We start from the raw sequence: 17646 nt of genomic DNA, 5'->3' as shown, positions 1-17646 counted from the left end.
AATGAAAAATATATAAAAAATTAAAAGAGAAAACAGAAAAGCGGGGCAGGGGGAGTTTCACCTTGTAGAACCAATTCAGGCTCCAGGATTGTCTTCTGCAGACCTCCCTCCTCGACCCTCCAGAGCCGGATCCTGGCGTCTTCTCCAGCTGCGCCAGAGGAAACAAGGGGGCAAGTGTGAGAGCCCATTGTGCCATGCTGAGGGCGACCCTGGCTGCAGAGAACCCCCCCCCCCGATGCCCGGCCCGGGGCCTGAGCCCAGACGATGCAGGACGGCAAGACGAGAGAACAGGGCTCTGGAGCAGTCTCGCTTCGGGAATTCCCACAGGAAGTCCGGAGGCCAGTGGTGGCTTCTTGTTGGGCCCAGTAGCTGCTCCGGGGTGGGTGGGTGGGTCACATACCAATCGCCAGGCGCTGCAGGTCAAAGGGGTCCCAGCACAGGTCGGAAATGGGCGTCCCATTCTGGATGGTGGGGAGCGATGTGTCTGGGAGGCGGCCTGGATTGGAGAGCTGGGGAGGAGGGCAGGGGGAGTCTCTGAGAAAGGCAGGTGGGGGGCACTCTCCTCTACCCTCCCCACAAGACGGGGGCCTTCACAGGCACCCCACTTCTGCCACCCCAGTGGGTATGGGATGTAATCCATTGGAGCAGTCAAATACAACATTCCTGGTTTGCCTAGAGTGGACACAGACAGGGGGATGTTGATCCAGCCAGTTGAACTTCCTGTTACACCTGGTCGGGAGCATCCTCCCCCTGCGTGTGACCAGGTAGGTGGGCGGGACCCTTGCAGACCCCACAAAAAGTCCAGTCACCCAGCCCTCTTCCTCTCTTGATGCTCCTCACTTCCATTTTGGCCACTGGTCCTGATGCTGTCTGCTGGCTCTCGCCCAGCAGCACATGGGTCCATCCTTACAAGGATGTCAGCCACACTGTATCTGTAACTACAGGCTAAAGCCTGCCTTCAGGGATCCAACCGTGAACTGAATGTGAGTAAACTTTTCATTACTTATAAGGAAGACTCTTGTGTCTTTATTTCTTTTAGGAGGGAATCAAAGGGGTCTTACCAGGAATATACTCCAATCTGGGCATGCCGGATTAGATTGCTTAACTAAAGAGATTAAAATGAATCTGCAACTAGCTGCTTGCTGTGTAAAAAGGGGAATGAGCTCTGCTATATGTAACTCACTAGCGTGAGTGTGGAAGGATAATATTTAATCAATATTGTTCAAACCTGCCCAAATAATTCAATATCTTCTCAAACCAATCCTCCTCCTTCTCACTGACCTTTTCATTTTAACTGTGAAGATGCATAAAATGAAAGGGTTTAAGGTCAGTGAGAAGGAGGAAGATTGGTTTGAGAAGATATTGAATTATTTGGGCAGGTTTGAACAATTTGGGGCAATTAAAATGTTACAAGTTAAATAAACCTTGTGGAGGGAGGAGTGTTAAGGTATATAGAATTGTACATATGGTTTATTTGAATATGTTACTGTCGATTATGTATACCCAACGTATCAGCTGCCTGGGGGGTTTCACTGTTTGTTTTCACTGTGTTTTGGTTGTTGGTAAAAATAAATAAATAAAAAAATTAAATTACCGTAATATCCTCTCCTACTACCAACAACATTCCCACAGAGGGCAAGCTGGCGGGTGCTGGTGCTCTCAGGAACCAAGGGGCCCAGAACCAAAGATGGAAGGCACTGGAAGCTGCCTGCCACCCAACCAGAGCAGTGCGGCATCTAATCCAGTGTTGCCCACCCTGACTGGCAGCCGCTTCCCTGGGTCCTTCTCAGCCCTCCCTGGACATGTGAGGCTGGCAATTGGCAGTGGAGCCTGCGGGGCCTTCCCCTGTGAGGCTCTGCCAACGCAGGTGGGCATCTGGCTGGGCAGCTGCCCCTGAAAGGCGCCCCTTCCGTCACGGTCCCCTTACCTCCAAGACAGCCACCTGCCCTCCGGCAGAGAGCAATGGGATGGCCACACGCTGCCGGTTGGCGCAGAAGCCGTCACACTCCCCCGGCGTGGTCAGGTTCAGCCCCCGGAGGTTGGTGATGTGGGTGCTGCGGTGAAGCACAGCACCCTGGATGTGGCGGAACCCCGAGCTGGGTCCTGGGGGCAAAGAGGCGGGTGAGGGGGGGCAGGAGATGGGGAGGGACACCCTCTCCCCCTCCCTGGTGGAAAACACAGAACCACCTCTGTGCGCCGGCAGCACGGTGGGGAGAGGGGGTCTTCCAGGCGCCCCCCAAACTCCCTCCGAGCGGCACAGGTTGTGGGGCCCACCTGGGAGGTGGGTGGCAGGAAGCTTACCCAGAATGCTCTGCAGGGACCGCTGGCTGGGGCTGGAGGCAAAGCCACTGGTGGCCGAGAGGGAGGGTGTTGTGGCGCCAGAGGGGGAGGTCAGGGAGCTGGTGGGGGACGAGAGGGGGCTGCTGGCCTGGGAGAGGGGAGAGAGAGCAATAGCCTCAGAGCATTGCAAGGGGCTGGACCCTTGCAGACCCTTCCAGTTATATAAGATCCACGGTGCTCCTGGACTAGCAAACGCCCTGGGCTCTGGAGATGCTGGGAATGGCTATCGATGGCTCGTGGCCACAATGGCTACGCTCTGCCCCCCCCCCCCGCCATCAGAGGAGGCAGCGATGCTTCTGAACCCCAGTTTCTGGAAACCCCAAAAGGGGAGAAGGCTCTTATGCTTAGATCCTACTTGCTGGTTTCCCACAGGAAATCTGGCTGGCCACTGTGAGAACAGGATGCTGGACTAGATGATGATGATAATAATAATTTTTAATTTATACCCCGCCCTTCCAGGTTCAAAAACCAGGCTCTGGGCGGCTAACAACAAATTTAAAACACTTTAAAACACTTAACTATAAAAGCAGCATAAAATACAGTATAAAAACACAAATAACAATAAAATTAAAAAATATAAAATCAATTAAATAATCTAATTAGATGGGGCAGACTCTACTTAAGTTCTTAGGGGAGAAGGAGCCGGGCAGAGGGTTGTGGGGCGTAGGAACGGAGGAAGTGGGGTGTGGGGTGTGGGCGGACCACGACGGGTGTCACCACTGAAGGAGGTGGCAAAATGTCAGGTGGCACTCACCACGGTGTCTGCAGCGCGCCCGAGCCACGCATCTCTCCTGGGAGTGACGCAGTAGCTTGGGTGCCCGCGGGCTCTGTGCTGCCCGAAATGGTCCGCCCACCGCCTCTCCCTCAGCTGTAGGGTGGCTGAGTGGGAGGAGTCTAGCATCCTGCCCTGGCTGGCCCCGCCCCTGGGCACAGGGCATGCATGCCGCCCCAGGTGCCCGATCGGCTTGCTCAGCCGCTGGTCGAGAAAGCTCTGGAGAGGATTCCCTCTGGAAAGGACTATTGGTCTTTGCTTGGGGCCCAACCCCATGCCTCAGTCTCCAGTAGACCTGAAGGAGCATCTCCACCCCCATCATTCAGCCCGGACACTGAGGTCCAGCTCCGAGGGCCTTTTGGCGGTTCCCTCCCTGCGAGAAGCGAGGTTACAGGGAACCAGGCAGAGGGCCTTCTCGGTGGTGGCGCCCGCCCTGTGGAACGCCCTCTTGTCAGATGTCAAAGAGAACAACTACCAAACTTTTAGAAGTTCTGAAGGCAGCCCTGTTTAGGGAAGCTTTTAATGTTTAATAGGTTATTGTATTTTAATATTCTGTTAGAAGCCGCCCAGAGTGGCTAGAGAAACCCAGCCAGATGGGCAGGATATAAATAAATTATTATTATTATTATTATTATTATTATTATTATTATTATTATCCCCACCCTGGCTTCCAAGCCTGCAGCTGGCATGAGCACAGGTGCCAGGAGGCCAGGGAGGCAGAGGCGGCACCTTCCAAAATGCACCACGCTTGTCTTCCCGGGAGCATCTTTGCGTCTGCATTGCCCAGCCGTCCAGAGCAGGGAAGAACCATCTAGCCATAGAACCTCTGAACTGTGGAGCTGCAGGGGACCCATAGAGTCACCTAGCTCAACCCCTTGCAGAGGAGAAACCACAACTTCCTGCACAAGTAACTGTGGATGGAGATGTCGGGGGGAGCAGCAGGACTGTCTTGCCAGGGGTTTGGGGCTCTTGAACTGGCACCACTCACTCTCACCTCCGGCTCCTCGGTCTGGTCCCCTGGCCCTGGCTGGGCGGAGAGGTCGGGGGTTTGGTGCTCCTGGAGGCAGGGAGAGATGAAGGCCTTGCTGGGCCTGTGGGCAGGATGGAGGCTGATCTTCTCCACCTGAGAAGAGGAGGACGAAGAGGGAGCCGTCAGCAGCTGGGAGAGAGAACCAGAGGCAGAAGGTCTCCTGTCTCCTAGACAGGGCCACGGAGAGCCCGGCTGCCCTGCTGTGGAGCAACGGGAACCACCTAGCAAGGCTTCAGAAGCAGCTCCTGAATGGTAGAATTTTATTATTACAGCCACAGACCAGTTCCAGCTCACTTACAATATCAGGAAAATCATAAAACACAACAGGAATACAGTGGTACCTCAGGTTACATATGCTTCAGGTTACAGACTCCACTAACCCAGAAATAGTGCTTCAGGTTAAGAACTTTGCTTCAGGATGAGAACAGAAATCGTGCTCTGGCGGCACGGCGGCAGCAGCAGGAGGCCCCATTAGCTAAAGTGATGCTTCAGGTTAAGAACAGTTTCAGGTTAAGAATGGACCTCCAGAACGAATTAAGAACTTAACCTGAGGTACCACTGTACATTGAATTGCAATTGGGTATAACAGAGACAATTCAGATATATCGACAGTTAAAGAAATAAATACACTAAATCTTGATCACTAAAATATAACCTAAAATTATCATTTAAAACCTTAATCATGTTGAGAAGCAGCTCCTCAAAGCCCCTCTCCCCCCCCCCACAACAGGGTTCAAAATTAGCCGGGCTCCAGGTACATTTTGTGACGGGGAACTGTATGATGGAGAAGTCTTGGTGCCTCATCCAGTGACTGAGGTCAACCTGGCCGCTGCTGGCGCTGAGGGAGAAATGCCACCCCAAACACGTGAGTTCAAATCTAGCACAATACTTTATATAACATATGTAATAACATGGGGCTCAGCCCCTGCAATTGTGGCCAAAACCATAAGTCATTTGAGTAATTAATATTTACAGATACCGGCATCCATGTATATACATACACAAACACACAGGCCGGCATTTGTAAATATTAATTACTCAAATGACTTATGGTTTTGGCCACAACTGCAGGGGCTGAGCCCTATTTATGCTTGCGGTGTCCAATTAAGAATTCCTATTAAAAACGATGTATCAACAATATGTTACTGATGTGAATTGTTTATTAGTTCATGGGTTTCGGAAAAATAATTAGAAACTGCAGCTGCCGGGGGGTGGGGTGGAAATGGCAACACATGTTCCAGGAGCCAGGTGGCAAATAGCTTTTCTAACCCCCCTCCCCAAGTCTCAGGCACAGCTGAGGGGGAACCTGGCAGAAAGAGCCCCCTGGGCACAGAAGCAGAGACCTCTCAGGGCCTGGCAGGGGGGCAGGGGGGCACTGCCCGGCCTCTGAAGCCTCCTGAGGCGACACCTGGAAGACTCATTCAGGCCAGCAGAGGACTTCCCCGGGTCTAGAGGAGCTGGAGAGGCTTGCAGGGTTGTTGTTTTGGGGCAGGGAGCCTTTCCTTTCAGCCCAGAGCAGCCATTGCCAGTCACCTGGTGGGCAAGGGGTGGGCGGGCAGACGAGGGCTCTCACCTGGCTGTTGTCTCCGGACCACCAGGCCTGCGCAGAGGCCGCAGGGACGTTTCCTGCGCAGTCGGGGAACAAGTCTTTGTGGAACTCCTGTGTGGACTGAAGGACAGGCTGTGAGTGAGCCCCGTGGGACCGGCCACCTCCAGGCCCGGCCACCCATCCCTTCTTATTCTGCCCACCCATGCCCCAACGCTGCCCGTTTACCTTCCGGGGCACCACATAGCTGATGGGGACGATGCCAGCTTCGCTCAGCTGCAGGACCCGCATCACCTCGCAGCCCATGACGTCCAGGGCGAGTTTGGGCACCTGGGCAACGCCCTGGGACTTGGTCTCTGTCAGGCACTGGTTGACTGGGCAAAAGGGAGAGAGAAAGAGAGAGTGGTGACAGGTGCCCAAGGGCGGCTCCTGAGAAGGCAGCCCAGAGACGGTCGTCTCTCCAAAGTGGGGCTTGTCATCATACTACCGGCCAGCAAGGGGAAGTGGAGAGAGAGAGAGACTTTCAGGACCCTAAACTGGCAATCCTCTTCTTTGGCACTCGCAGGTGCCCAGTAGCAGGCCCTGGCACAATGCTCACGCATGGGATGCCCGGCAGCTGGCTACTCACCCAAGAAGTGGAAGCCAAAGGCAGAGCAGGGATTGAGTCCCTGGCGGTGCCACGTCTGCAAACAGCAGAGCCTTTTTTTGCCCGGGAGGTGGCCCCTCTGCCAGTGCCAACTCGCCACCTCTGCTCCCAACCCCTCCCTCGGCAGCTGTGGAGAAGGACGTGGGGAGCAGGGCACCACCGGGTGCCTGCAGAGTCAGACCCGGGCAGGAGGAAGGTTGGGATCTCCTTTCTGCCGACAGTCACGGAAGGCCCACCCAGCTTGGCATTGCCTGCACGGACAGGCAGCAACCCTGACTCTCTAGGGTTATGGGCTCAGCCCTGCTGGAGGTGCTGCCATTGGGGGTTGAGCCAGGGATATTCTCGGGCCACGGTTTTCCTTCCCCATGGCTTTCCCCTCTCTCTCAGGCAGTGCCAGGCTGGGCAGGACCTGGGAGGGCACACAAGGGGCCAGGCCTGATGCCCAACTCTCTCCAGGGCCAGGAAGAGCCCAAACATCTGGAGAGGGTCTCAGATACTCACCTTCTGCCAGGGCTGACTGGCTGGGCAGCACCTCATAGCAGAAGAGGACGTTTTCCCCCTGAAATAAAAGGGCCAGACTGAGCAAATCCTGGCTCCTTCCCTTGCGAACTGCCTTCCTTTCCCCCCCTCCAATAGATTTTTATTATTTTCCTCCTTAAATAACATTTTCAACGTTACAACACGACAATATCAAACACAAAACCTCTCTGCTCTGCCAAGCATACAACTTCCAGGTTTTCAATTTCAAATCCAATCACCCAACTTACATCTTTAACCTATTGTCCATATTGTAGGATTTATTACAATCCTGCTAGTGTCTTCAAGTTTTTACAGTTGTTATTCAAATATGCAGTAAATTTACTCCAGTCCCTTTGGAATTTCTGATCGTCCTGGGCTCAGATCCTGCAAGTCAGTCTGGCCAGTTCTGCAAAGTCCATCATCTTCACCTGCCACTCAGCAATGGTAGCTACCTCCTGTAACTTCCACTTTGGGGCCAATAAAGTTCTCGCTGCCACTGTGGCGTACATAAATAGTCTTTGGTCTATCTTTGCAATTTCCTCTCCAATCAAACCTAGCAAAAATGCTTCTGATTTTTTTGGGAAGGTGTATCTAAACATCTTTTTTAGTTCATTATAGATCATTTCCCAAAATGTTTTTACTTTGTCACAGGTCCACCACATATGATAAAAGTTACCGTCTGATTCTTTACATTTCCAGCATGTTTTATCTCTCGTTCTATACATTTTAGCTAACTTTACTGGTGTCAAATACCATCTGTACATCATCTTCATTACATTTTCTTTTAATGCCATACATGCTCTAAATTTTAAATTTTCATTCCACAATCTTATCCATGAATCAAACTCAATGTTAAACCCAAACCCAAAATCTAATGCCCATTTTATCATAACTTCTTTCACTTCCTCATCTTTAGTAAACCATTCCAACAACAAATTGTACATCTTGGATAATAATTTACTTCTGCCTTCCAACAGTTCAATTTGGAATCTTGATTTTTTATTTTCAAAACCAACCTTCCTCTTATCTCCATTAAATATATCATTCACTTGATGATATTGCCACCAACCTGTAAGTAAACCTTCAATTTGATCATATGGCTTAAATTTTAGACCTTGCTTAATTTCCATCAATATCTCTTCATATGTGGCCCACCTTCCCTCCATATTTAATTTTGTAACCGTCAATACCTCAGTGGGTGAAATCCACCATGGTGTTTTCTTTTCCAATAAATTTTTATTTCTTTCCCATACTTCATAAATTGACCTTCTAATCACATGATTCAGGAAACCTTCATGTACTTTCACTTTATCAAACCAAAGGTAAGAATGCCACCCAAATCTATTATCATGACCTTCCAAGTCCAGAAGGTCTGTATTTTCCAACATTATCCATTCCTTTAACCAACAGAGACATGACACTTCATAATAGAGTTTCAAATCAGGCATGGCGAATCCACCTCTTTCTTTTTTTATCTATTAACAATTTGAATTTTATCCTAGGTTTTCCCCCCTGCTAGATGAATCTTGATAATATTTTTTGCCACTCTTTAAATTGTTTTGTCCCTTTGATCACTGGAATAGTTTGAAATAGAAATAACATTCTGGGTAGTACATTCATTTTTACCGCTGATATTCTGCCAGAAAATGACAACTTTAATCTGTTCCATATTTCCAAATCCTTATTGATTTCCTTCCATGTGGTTTCATAATTATCCTTAAACAAATTAATATTTTTTAATGTCAACCAGATTCCTAAATATTTCACTTTTTCTACCACCATAATGCGAACTGCCTTCCTTGGCCTCCCCAGGGAGGGAGGGAAGAGGCAGCAGACCCGGGAGGGCAAGGGGTGAGCGCTTACCTTCCCTGACAGGACGAGTAGGCCGGTGCTGGGGTCAAAGAGCGGGATCAGGGCCCTGCAACACACACAAAAAAAGGGTCACCTCTGAGTGGAGAGGACAAACAAAGGGCAGTGGCTGGGTTTGGGCACAAGCACTATTATTATTATTATTATTAGTAGTAGTAGTAGTAGTAAAGGTAAAGGTAAAGGTAAAAGGACCCCTGACCATTAGGTCCAGTCGTGGCCGACTCTGGGGTTGTGGCGCTCATCTCGCTTTATTGGCTGAGGGAGCCGGCATACAGCTTCCAGGTCACGTGGCCAGCATGACTAAGCCGCTTCTGGCGAACCAGAGCAGCGCACGGAAACGCCATTTACCTTCCTGCCGGAGCAGTACCTATTTATCTACTTGTGCTGGTGTGCTTTCAAACTGCTAGGTGGGCAGGAGGCTCACCCCGTTGCGGGGATTCGAACTGCCGACCTTCTGATCAGCAAGCCCTAGGCTCAGTGGTTTAACCCACAGAGCCACCTGCATTCATTCATGGATTTTGGGGCAGTCCTTTTCTTCTTGTGGCTTCCTGCTTGTGGGATGCTCTCCCCAAGGAGGCTCACCTGGCACCTTCATTATATATCTTTAGGTGACAGGTGAAAACGTTCCTCTTCACGGAGCCCTTGGGCTGATCAATATTCTACAGCCTTTTAGATGTGTCTATGGGAAGGCGGGGTATTGTTTTGTTTTGGGTTTAACTATTTATTTGTGCTTTTATCTCATGTTTTTATCTTGTGAAGCACCTTGGGATCTTTGGATGAAGGGTGGTATATAAATCTAAATATAATAATAATAATAATAATAATAATAATAATAATAATACAAGGTGAAAACACTAAATACATAATAAAAACAAGAAAAAACAAACCAATAGCCTCCCACTATGATTCCTGTCATGGGCTAGATGATTCTTTTTTTATATATTTATTGAATTTTATAACAATTAATGATACAAATCTCCTTCAGCATGTTATTTACAATTATTCTCCCTCCCCTCCTCTGGACTTCCCTCAACTCCCCCTCTGCTGAGTTATTATCGTTTCCTGCTTTTCCCACACAAAAATAAAACCCCTTATCATTTCTCTGAAATATCCGTTACTCAAATGAAATTGTGAAAGTTTATTTGAATCCTGCCAGTGAATCCAGTCCATTCTGGGCTAGATGATTCTACACAGTTAGTTCTCTGGCTCCATGAGAACCAATGCAAGCATCGCCCCGCGCAATTTATCTCCTGTTTCAGTAGCGCAGCAACAACTCTCCGTAAGAATTTGGCAATGGGGATGTTTGGGGAGAGGAAGAGCAGAGGATATTGGAGGGCTGCGGAAGATTCCGAAAGGATGGGGGGGGGGCAAAAGGAGAGGGGATGTGGCAGTTCATGGGCACTTATTAAGCGAGAGAGAAGGCGAGGAAGAGGAGCAGTTCATAAAACAACATGTGGCCGCAGTGCCAGGAGAAAAGTGGACAGAAAGGTTTCTTCTTTCTATTGTGATAAGAATTTTAAGGTCTTAGATATATATTAGATGTTCATAAATGTACCAACCAAGCATGTACATAGATCAGTACAGGAAGACCAACCTGAAACCATTTTTGATTCCCAAACTGACCAAATGTTTTCTCAGCAAGGTCAAAGGAAAATGGAAAAGCCTCTCCATTGTCTTTTCCTTCACAAATCCTCTCTTAAGGGTATGTCTGTGTTTGAATAGGGTGAGCCTGTGACCTGGCTCAGGAACTAAGTATTTATCATTACAAAACACTGGCCAAGTTCCCCGGGGTATCCAATCAAGTGAGCATTAACAGGTAACCTGCCAGACAGGAGATGAACAACGTACTCAGATTTCTGTTGTAGACAGCCCCTTCTGTGTTGTAGGTTTGATGTTTCTGGGGGTGGACTCCAAGGCGGGCAATTTAAAATGTCTATATAAGGGCGGACACACCTTTGTTCTGGGTCCTCCTCCATTCCTGCGGGTGAGGGGAGGACCCTGTTGCAACAGATCAATAAAGATCAGGCTTAATAGCTGCTTTGCTTGGGGAAAAGGGCAGATTTTTATTGTTTACAACATTAACATACAATGAGGCTGAACATTAGGAGATTCAGGACTGGCAGAAGGATGGACTTTTCCTGCTCCCTCCAGAACCAGCAGCAGTCGCAAATGAGGCTTTTTTACTTGGTATTATGTCACGAGAAATTAAAAAAACTACCCGACCTATATTTATGTATACGCGACCACTGCAGCTAGGATTCTAATAGCCAAAAACTGGAAAAGTAATAACATTCCCACGAAAACTGACTGGTTAGAAAAAGTGATTGAGTACTCCCAGCTTGCAAAATTATCTGGGAGATAAAGAGGAAACACCACACAACAACAAAGATCAATCAATATTCAATGATTATCTCAAAATTTATATAGAAAACACAAATCTCCTGACAGATGTATAAATAAATCTAATAAATAGAGAGGTTAGGCAAGAGGAAAGACGTTAATTATGACAAAAGAGAAACAAAATACTGTAAGCAATATTCTCTCCTGTCAGTCAAGGTACCTGATAAATGTTTTGCTGATTGTGTTACAGTCATACCTCGGGTTACAGACGCTTCAGGTTGCACGTTTTCGTGTTGCGCACTGCGCCAAACCCAGAAGTACCGGAACAGGCTACTTCCGGGTTTCGGCGCTCGCGCATGCACAGAAACACTAAATCACGCTTGGCACATGCGCAGAAGCGCCGAATTGCAACCCACGTGTGCGCAGACACGGCACTGTGGGTTGCGATGGCTGCGGGTTGCGAACGTGCCTCCTGCACGGATCACGTTCGCAACCCGAATGTCCACTGTACTGGGCAGTCTGGCCATGCTTTTGGATCCAGGTCACAGGCCCACCCTATTCATACACAAATAAGCCCGTAAGAAAGGAGCTGTAGGATTTGAAAGTGAAAAGAACCATTGGGAGAGGTTTTTCCAAGGTATTTCCTTCTGCAGAGGAATATAAGAGTCAAGATGGCTCCTGTGATTTATGAATGAGCCTTCATTTTATTTATGACACCTTAGAATTCTTATTACAGAGTCCAGATGGCTACCTCCACTTTTGGAGGCTACAGACCTCCAAACACCAATTTGCTCGGGATTAGGATTCGATTCACAGGATTCGACTGCAGAGTTGGAAGGGACGCTGAGGGTAATCTAGTCCAACCCCTTGCCATGCAGGAATCTTTTTGTGCAGCGAGAGACTCAAACCCACGACCCCAAGAATAATAGTCCCATGCTCTACTGAGCTACCCCCTATCCGTACTGATCGATGGCGCCCTCCCTGCCCTGGCTGCTGCGCAGGACTGTGAGAACAGCTCTGAGCAGCTCCCCCTCCTGCCTCCGGTTTATGGCTTCCCATGTCAGCCTCCTGTAATATACAACCCCAAGGCTGACAGAGGCTGTGGCCCAACGCTGCCCTGGCACTGCCAGCCTCCCCTTTCTGCAGGTAGCTGGCCTTCCCACGCTCGCAAGGGCGCTGGAGGAGGAAGTGGAGCCCAGGCCCTCACCCGGGGTGGCAAAATTCCCAGGAGGCCAGCCTTCGCCCAGCTATTGTGGTCTGACCTAGGAAAGCTATTTTTGTCTCTCGTTTTGGGATGCAAGGAAGTCTCCCTTGCTCACCCCGCACCCCTTTTCCAGCTGCCTGGGGCTTGGCCTTCTCCACATTTGATGGGACCCCGGCTGCCAGGCTGGGCTCAGGAGACCCAGAGGCTGCTCATGTCACTCCCAGAGGCAGCTAAATGGGGAAACACATCCCTCAAAGGGAGACAAGTCGAGGGAGCCCCAGTTAATGAGCCAAGGGCTTGTGATAAGAATCTTAAGGTCTTAGATATATAATAAATGTTCATAAATGTACTAAGCAAGCACATACATAAATCAGCACAGGAAGACCGACCTGAAACCATTTTTGGCTCCCAAACTGACCAAATGTTTTCTCTGCAAGGTCAAAGGACAACGGAAAAGCCTCCCCATCCCTGTGTACGAATAGGGTGAGCCTGTGACCTGGCTCAGGAACGAAGTATTTATCCTTACAAAAGACTGGCCAGGCTCCCCAGGGTTTCCAATCAAGTGAGCATTAACAGGTAACCTGCCAGACAGGAGGTAAACAAAGCACTCAGATTTCTGCTGTAGACCTCCCTTTCTGTGATGTAGGTATGATGTTTCTGGGGGTGGTCTTGGACTCTAGGGTGGGCAATTTAAAATGTCTATATAAGGACGGGCACACCTTTGTTGGGGGTCCCTCCTCCTTTCCTGCGTGTGCGGGGAGCACCCTGTTGCAACAGATCAATAAAGATCAGGCTTACGAGCTGCTTTGCTTCTCAATATTCTCTGCTTGGCCTCTGTTGTTTTCTCCTACTGATAGGGAACCCACGTAAGGACTCTATATGGGCTCTTGGATACCCCATAAGGGGAAAAGGGCAGATTTTGTTTACAACAGACTCAGGGCATGGGAAGGGTCCTGCGACAGGCAGGCAGAGGCTTGGGGGGGGGGTCTCTGCTGGCAGAGAGCGGTCAGTATCCCAGCAGGCTGGCAGAGCCAGGGGTGCCTGCATCCCTCCCAGGAAGCTCCTGGCACCCACAAGGAGACCCCCTCCTCCTGCCAGGGGGAACCTTTGCAGCCAAAGCAGCCCTGAAGTCTCTGCCGCAAGTGGGAGACCCAAAGGCGAGGCAGAGAGGAGAAGAAAGACGGGCTGTGGAGCGTTGCTGTGTGTCCTCTCCCTGCATGACTCAGGATCATGGCCAGAGCCCTGGAGTCGGCTCAACCGGTCCCAGCTGGGCCTCCTCCCCACAAACAGGCTCGGCCGGTCTTCCCACCTGGCGGCAGAAGCGCCTCTGAGAGGCAGCACGCCTGGCTGGCTGCGGGACCATCCCGGCACGAGGCCTGGGTGTGGCGGCTGGCACCAGGGCGCATCCAGGGACGCTTCAGGAGCCTGGGTGTCTCGGAGGGTGACTGAGCTGGGCGGGGGAAGCCAGGCAGCGCCCACAGGTTTCAAACCACTGTGGGCGATTGCAGGATGCAAGCTACGCGCTGGTCGATGGAACCGCTGGGCTAAGCTGGCAGGAAGGGCTGGTTCTTTATTTGGAGGAAGGGGTCAGGAAAGGGGTCTTCCCTCAAAGGGGGGAGGCGTGTGGACCAGGCCACAAGTGAGAGAGATGGGCCTGCCAATGGGGCAAAGGCCCAGCACTGCCCCACGAGGAGCAGCACCCAAGAAATGGTGCGTCCTCTTCTACTGCGCCTGCCTTCTCCATAGAGCCATAGAACGGTGGACCTGCAAGGGACCCTGTGGGTCATCCATCCCAGCCCCCTGCCTTGCAGAAATTGCCGCTAAAGCATCCATCCCAACTCTGCTTAGAAACCTCCAAGGAAGGAGTCTGCCACCTTCCTCTTGCCATCAGAAAGTTGTGGGGTGCCTCAGGGTTCTGTCCTCTCCCCCATGCTTTTCAACATCTACATGCAGCCGCTGGGAGAGATCATCAGGGGTTTGGGCTGGGTGTTCATCAATATGCAGATGATACCCAGCTTTACCTCTCTTTCAAATCAGAACCAGTGAAGGCGGTGAAGGTCCTGTGTGAGTGTCTGGAGGCGGTTGGGGGATGGATGGCGGCTAACAAATTGAGGCTGAATCCTGACAAGACAGAAGTACTGTTTTTGGGGGACAGGAGGCGGGCAGGTGTGGGGGACTCCCTGGTCCTGAATGGGGCAACTGTGCCCCTGAAGGACCAGGTGCGCAGCCTGGGAGTCATTTTGGACTCACAGCTGTCCATGGAGGCGCAGGTCAATACTGTGTCCAGGGCAACTGTCTACTAGCTCCATCTAGTACGCAGGATGAGACCCTCCCTGCCCGCAGACTGTCTCGCCAGAGTGGTGCATGCTCTAGTTATCTCCTGTTTGGACTACTGCAATGAGCTCTACGTGGGGCTATCTTTGAAGGTAACCTGGAAACTGCAACTAATCCAGAATGCGGCAGCTAGACTGGTGACTGGGAGTGGCCACCGAGACCACATAACACCGGTCTTGAAAGATCTACATTGGCTCCCAGTACGTATCCGAGCACAATTCAAAGTGTTGGTGCTGACCTTTAAAGCCCTAAACGGCCTTGGTGCAATAGACCTGAAGGAGCGTCTCCAGCCCCATCGTTCTACCTGGACACTGAGGTCCAGCTCCAAGGGCCTTCTGCAAGAAGCCAAGTTACAGGGAACCAGGCAGAGGGCCTTCTCGGTGGTGGCACCTGCCCTGTGGAATGCCATCCCACCAGATGTCAAAGAGAAGAACAACTACCAGACTTTTAGAAGGCATCTGAAGGTAGCCCTGTTTAGGGAAGCTTTTAATGTTTAACAGACTACTGTATTTTAATACTTTGTTGGAAGCTGCCCAGAGTGGCTGGGGAAACCCACCTGGATGTGTATTAATAATAATAATAATAATAATAATAATAATAATAATAATATTCCTGGTGTTTAGTCCAAAGTCCCCCAAATAACCACTGGCCTGGGACCAACAGCAGAGACCCCCAAACTGACTGGAGGGCAGGGGGAGCAGGCTCTCCCCAGCCTCATGGTAGTGGTCTCAGCTGCCAGGTCCACGCAGGGGCTTCGATTTCCAGCAGGCGGGGGGGGGGGGAGGCAGAGAAGGTGCAAAAGACCAGAAGGGAAGCAAACACCCCAGTTTAGTGCTCAGCCCCACCAGAGAGCAAGCCGGGAAGCGGCTATGCCAGACTTCTCTGGCAGAGGAGCTGTGCCCGGAGGGGAGAATAGTAGGGCCTGGAGCAAGAGGGAGGGTCCTGCCCCACAGTGCCCTGCTCCCTGGATGCAGCACGAAGGAAGAAGGTGGCAGATTATCACCTTGGCAGGGGAGACATAGCAGGGCCCCCCTCACACACACAAACGAACACACAAGGTCAAAACCAGCTGGGCGAGTGAGGGAAGGAGCGATTATTTCTGTGCCAGCCAGTTCCCTGACACCTTTTGTCTAAGATCCAGTTCCTTGTTCCGTCTGTGACTCAAGCACCGCTTTTGCCTGTTCTTCTTTACCGCAGTACGTGGCAGAGAAGAGCTATAGGGAGAAGCTACCTGGGCACCCCACCTGCAGATACAACTGCCAAGAAGCCGCAGTAGGACGTGCCAGCCAGAAGCCCTCTGGGCACGTACAAAGAGCTAGCACGGGCCAACCAGAACTGTGTGTGTGTGTTTTTGTGGTGCTTTTGTGTGTGTGTGTGTTTCTCATGGGGTTCGGCCGAGGCTCACAGACCCTGCCAAGCTAGGAGGACGGATCTGTCACTCTCAAAGCGGACAATTAGGCCCTGCCACGTAGGGAGCTGCGCCAGCGGGCATCTTGCCAAGTGTGTGCCCAACAGTTCAACTCAGGAGCAGGCCCCCAGGCACTCACAGCCTTGCACAGCCCTTGAAAGAGCCTTCCGTCTGAGGAGGAGCCCCCTCCAGAGCCTACCCCCCAGGACAACAATGGGGTGTGGGGCTTTGGCCACCTGCTTCGGCCCCTCGAGGTTCTCAAGGCTGCCTCTTCTGAGCCAAGCGCATGGAAAGAGGAGAGGGAAGGGGGCTTGCCTTTCTGGGGGGGGGGCACTCTCCCATCTCCTCTGGGCCTCAGGAGACAAGGGGCTCCTGCCCAGAGCAGCGGCCAGAGGGAGGGGGCTGCTGCCCATCATCTCAGGGTCATGAATTTGAGCCCCACGTTGGACATTGTAGGGGGTTCAACAAGATTATCTCCATAGCCCCCTCCCCAAGGAATGGAAGAACGAGTGATGGGGTTCCTGCCATCTGACGGGGGGCGGGGCAGTCCAGTTTCTCCAGGGTGGCAGCAGCTGACGGCTGTTTTGCGGGGCAACAGAAAGAGAAAAGCACTTGAGGGAGCAGAGGGGGAGGCGCAGCCCTCAGCCCCTCTGTTGACCTAAGATAAAGGCAGCAGGGGAAGCCAAATACCAGGGCTCTCTCACTGGGGAGAGAACAAAGGCCAGCATATTAGGTTCCAGAGGACATTTTTGTGGTTGCCCAGGTGGGGGAGGCACGGCTGCCGAGGGGCCTTTGGGGGTCACACCTAGGCTGAAGCTTGGAGGGGCAACGCTGGGCTGTTTGAGGCAAGCAGCGCGGCTGCTGAAGCCGCCACCTTGAGCACCCTTGTGGGTGTTGCCGTGCCTTCTGAATCAAGTCCTTGGCTGGTTCTGGGCATTCAGGCAGTGCCCTCCTGGTCTGGAATATCCTCTGCGTTGATTAATGGATTACGCAGAATTAGACAAAATGACTGGAAGGATTCGAAACCGGCAGGGCCAGAGATTTACAGAAGATTGAAAGAAATATACGAACTATTTGAAGAGCAACTGTAATCAACAAATTACGCTAGTAGGACTGCAAGAAGTTTTGTAAGGAGAAATATATGAAATCTTGCAAAATAGAGAAAGAAGAGAGATTAGTTATAATATTTTAAAGGTAATAGTGACAGTAAGAAATGTATATTAAGTGAATAGATTGGAAAATTTTCAGATGTGATTGATGGAAGTCCAAAAAAATTGTGTACGAGGTAAAAGTATGTTTAATTATTTGAAAATGATATGTTAAAAAAACTAATAATTTTTTATATATATTTAAAAAAGGAATATCCTCTGCATTGAAAGGGGACAGGCCAGGCTCACCCGAGGATGGGCACCTGCTTCTGGACAAATCCCCCCCCCCCCGGAAGAACGAAGGAACACACCTTCCCCTACTCTCATACAATGGTAGAGTTGGAAGGGACCCTAAGGATCATCTAGTCCAACCCCCACAAGGCAGGAATATGCAGCTGTCTCATATGAGGACTGAACTCACAACCTTGACATTATCAGCACCACGTTCTCAACAACTGAGCTGTCCACATTTCACACATGTGACATATTA

At 50.7% G+C, this 17646-nt stretch overlaps 1 protein-coding gene across 2 annotated transcripts in view; it reads right to left on the bottom strand.

Moving 5' to 3' along the window:
• Window positions 1-17646, bottom strand: part of CORO7 (coronin 7) — a 101244-nt gene that overhangs the window by 9176 nt on the left and 74422 nt on the right. The window contains exons 10-18 of one of the 2 annotated variants that reach the window (XM_077918753.1): window positions 8717-8771; window positions 6836-6893; window positions 5917-6062; window positions 5716-5811; window positions 4101-4235; window positions 2302-2428; window positions 1928-2103; window positions 401-509; window positions 62-148 (exon numbers count right to left, since the gene is read on the bottom strand). In XM_077918753.1, the coding sequence (XP_077774879.1) occupies window positions 62-148; window positions 401-509; window positions 1928-2103; window positions 2302-2428; window positions 4101-4235; window positions 5716-5811; window positions 5917-6062; window positions 6836-6893; window positions 8717-8771 (989 nt within the window). The remainder of the gene's footprint in view (window positions 1-61; window positions 149-400; window positions 510-1927; window positions 2104-2301; window positions 2429-4100; window positions 4236-5715; window positions 5812-5916; window positions 6063-6835; window positions 6894-8716; window positions 8772-17646) is intronic. The other variant, XM_077918754.1, reaches the window with a different exon arrangement.

The sequence above is a fragment of the Podarcis muralis genome, chromosome 14 (assembly GCF_964188315.1).
Source record: "Podarcis muralis chromosome 14, rPodMur119.hap1.1, whole genome shotgun sequence".
Lineage (NCBI taxonomy): Eukaryota > Metazoa > Chordata > Lepidosauria > Squamata > Lacertidae > Podarcis > Podarcis muralis.
Note: the sequence above shows the minus strand (reverse complement) of the source record. Positions and strands in the feature narration are given on the sequence as shown.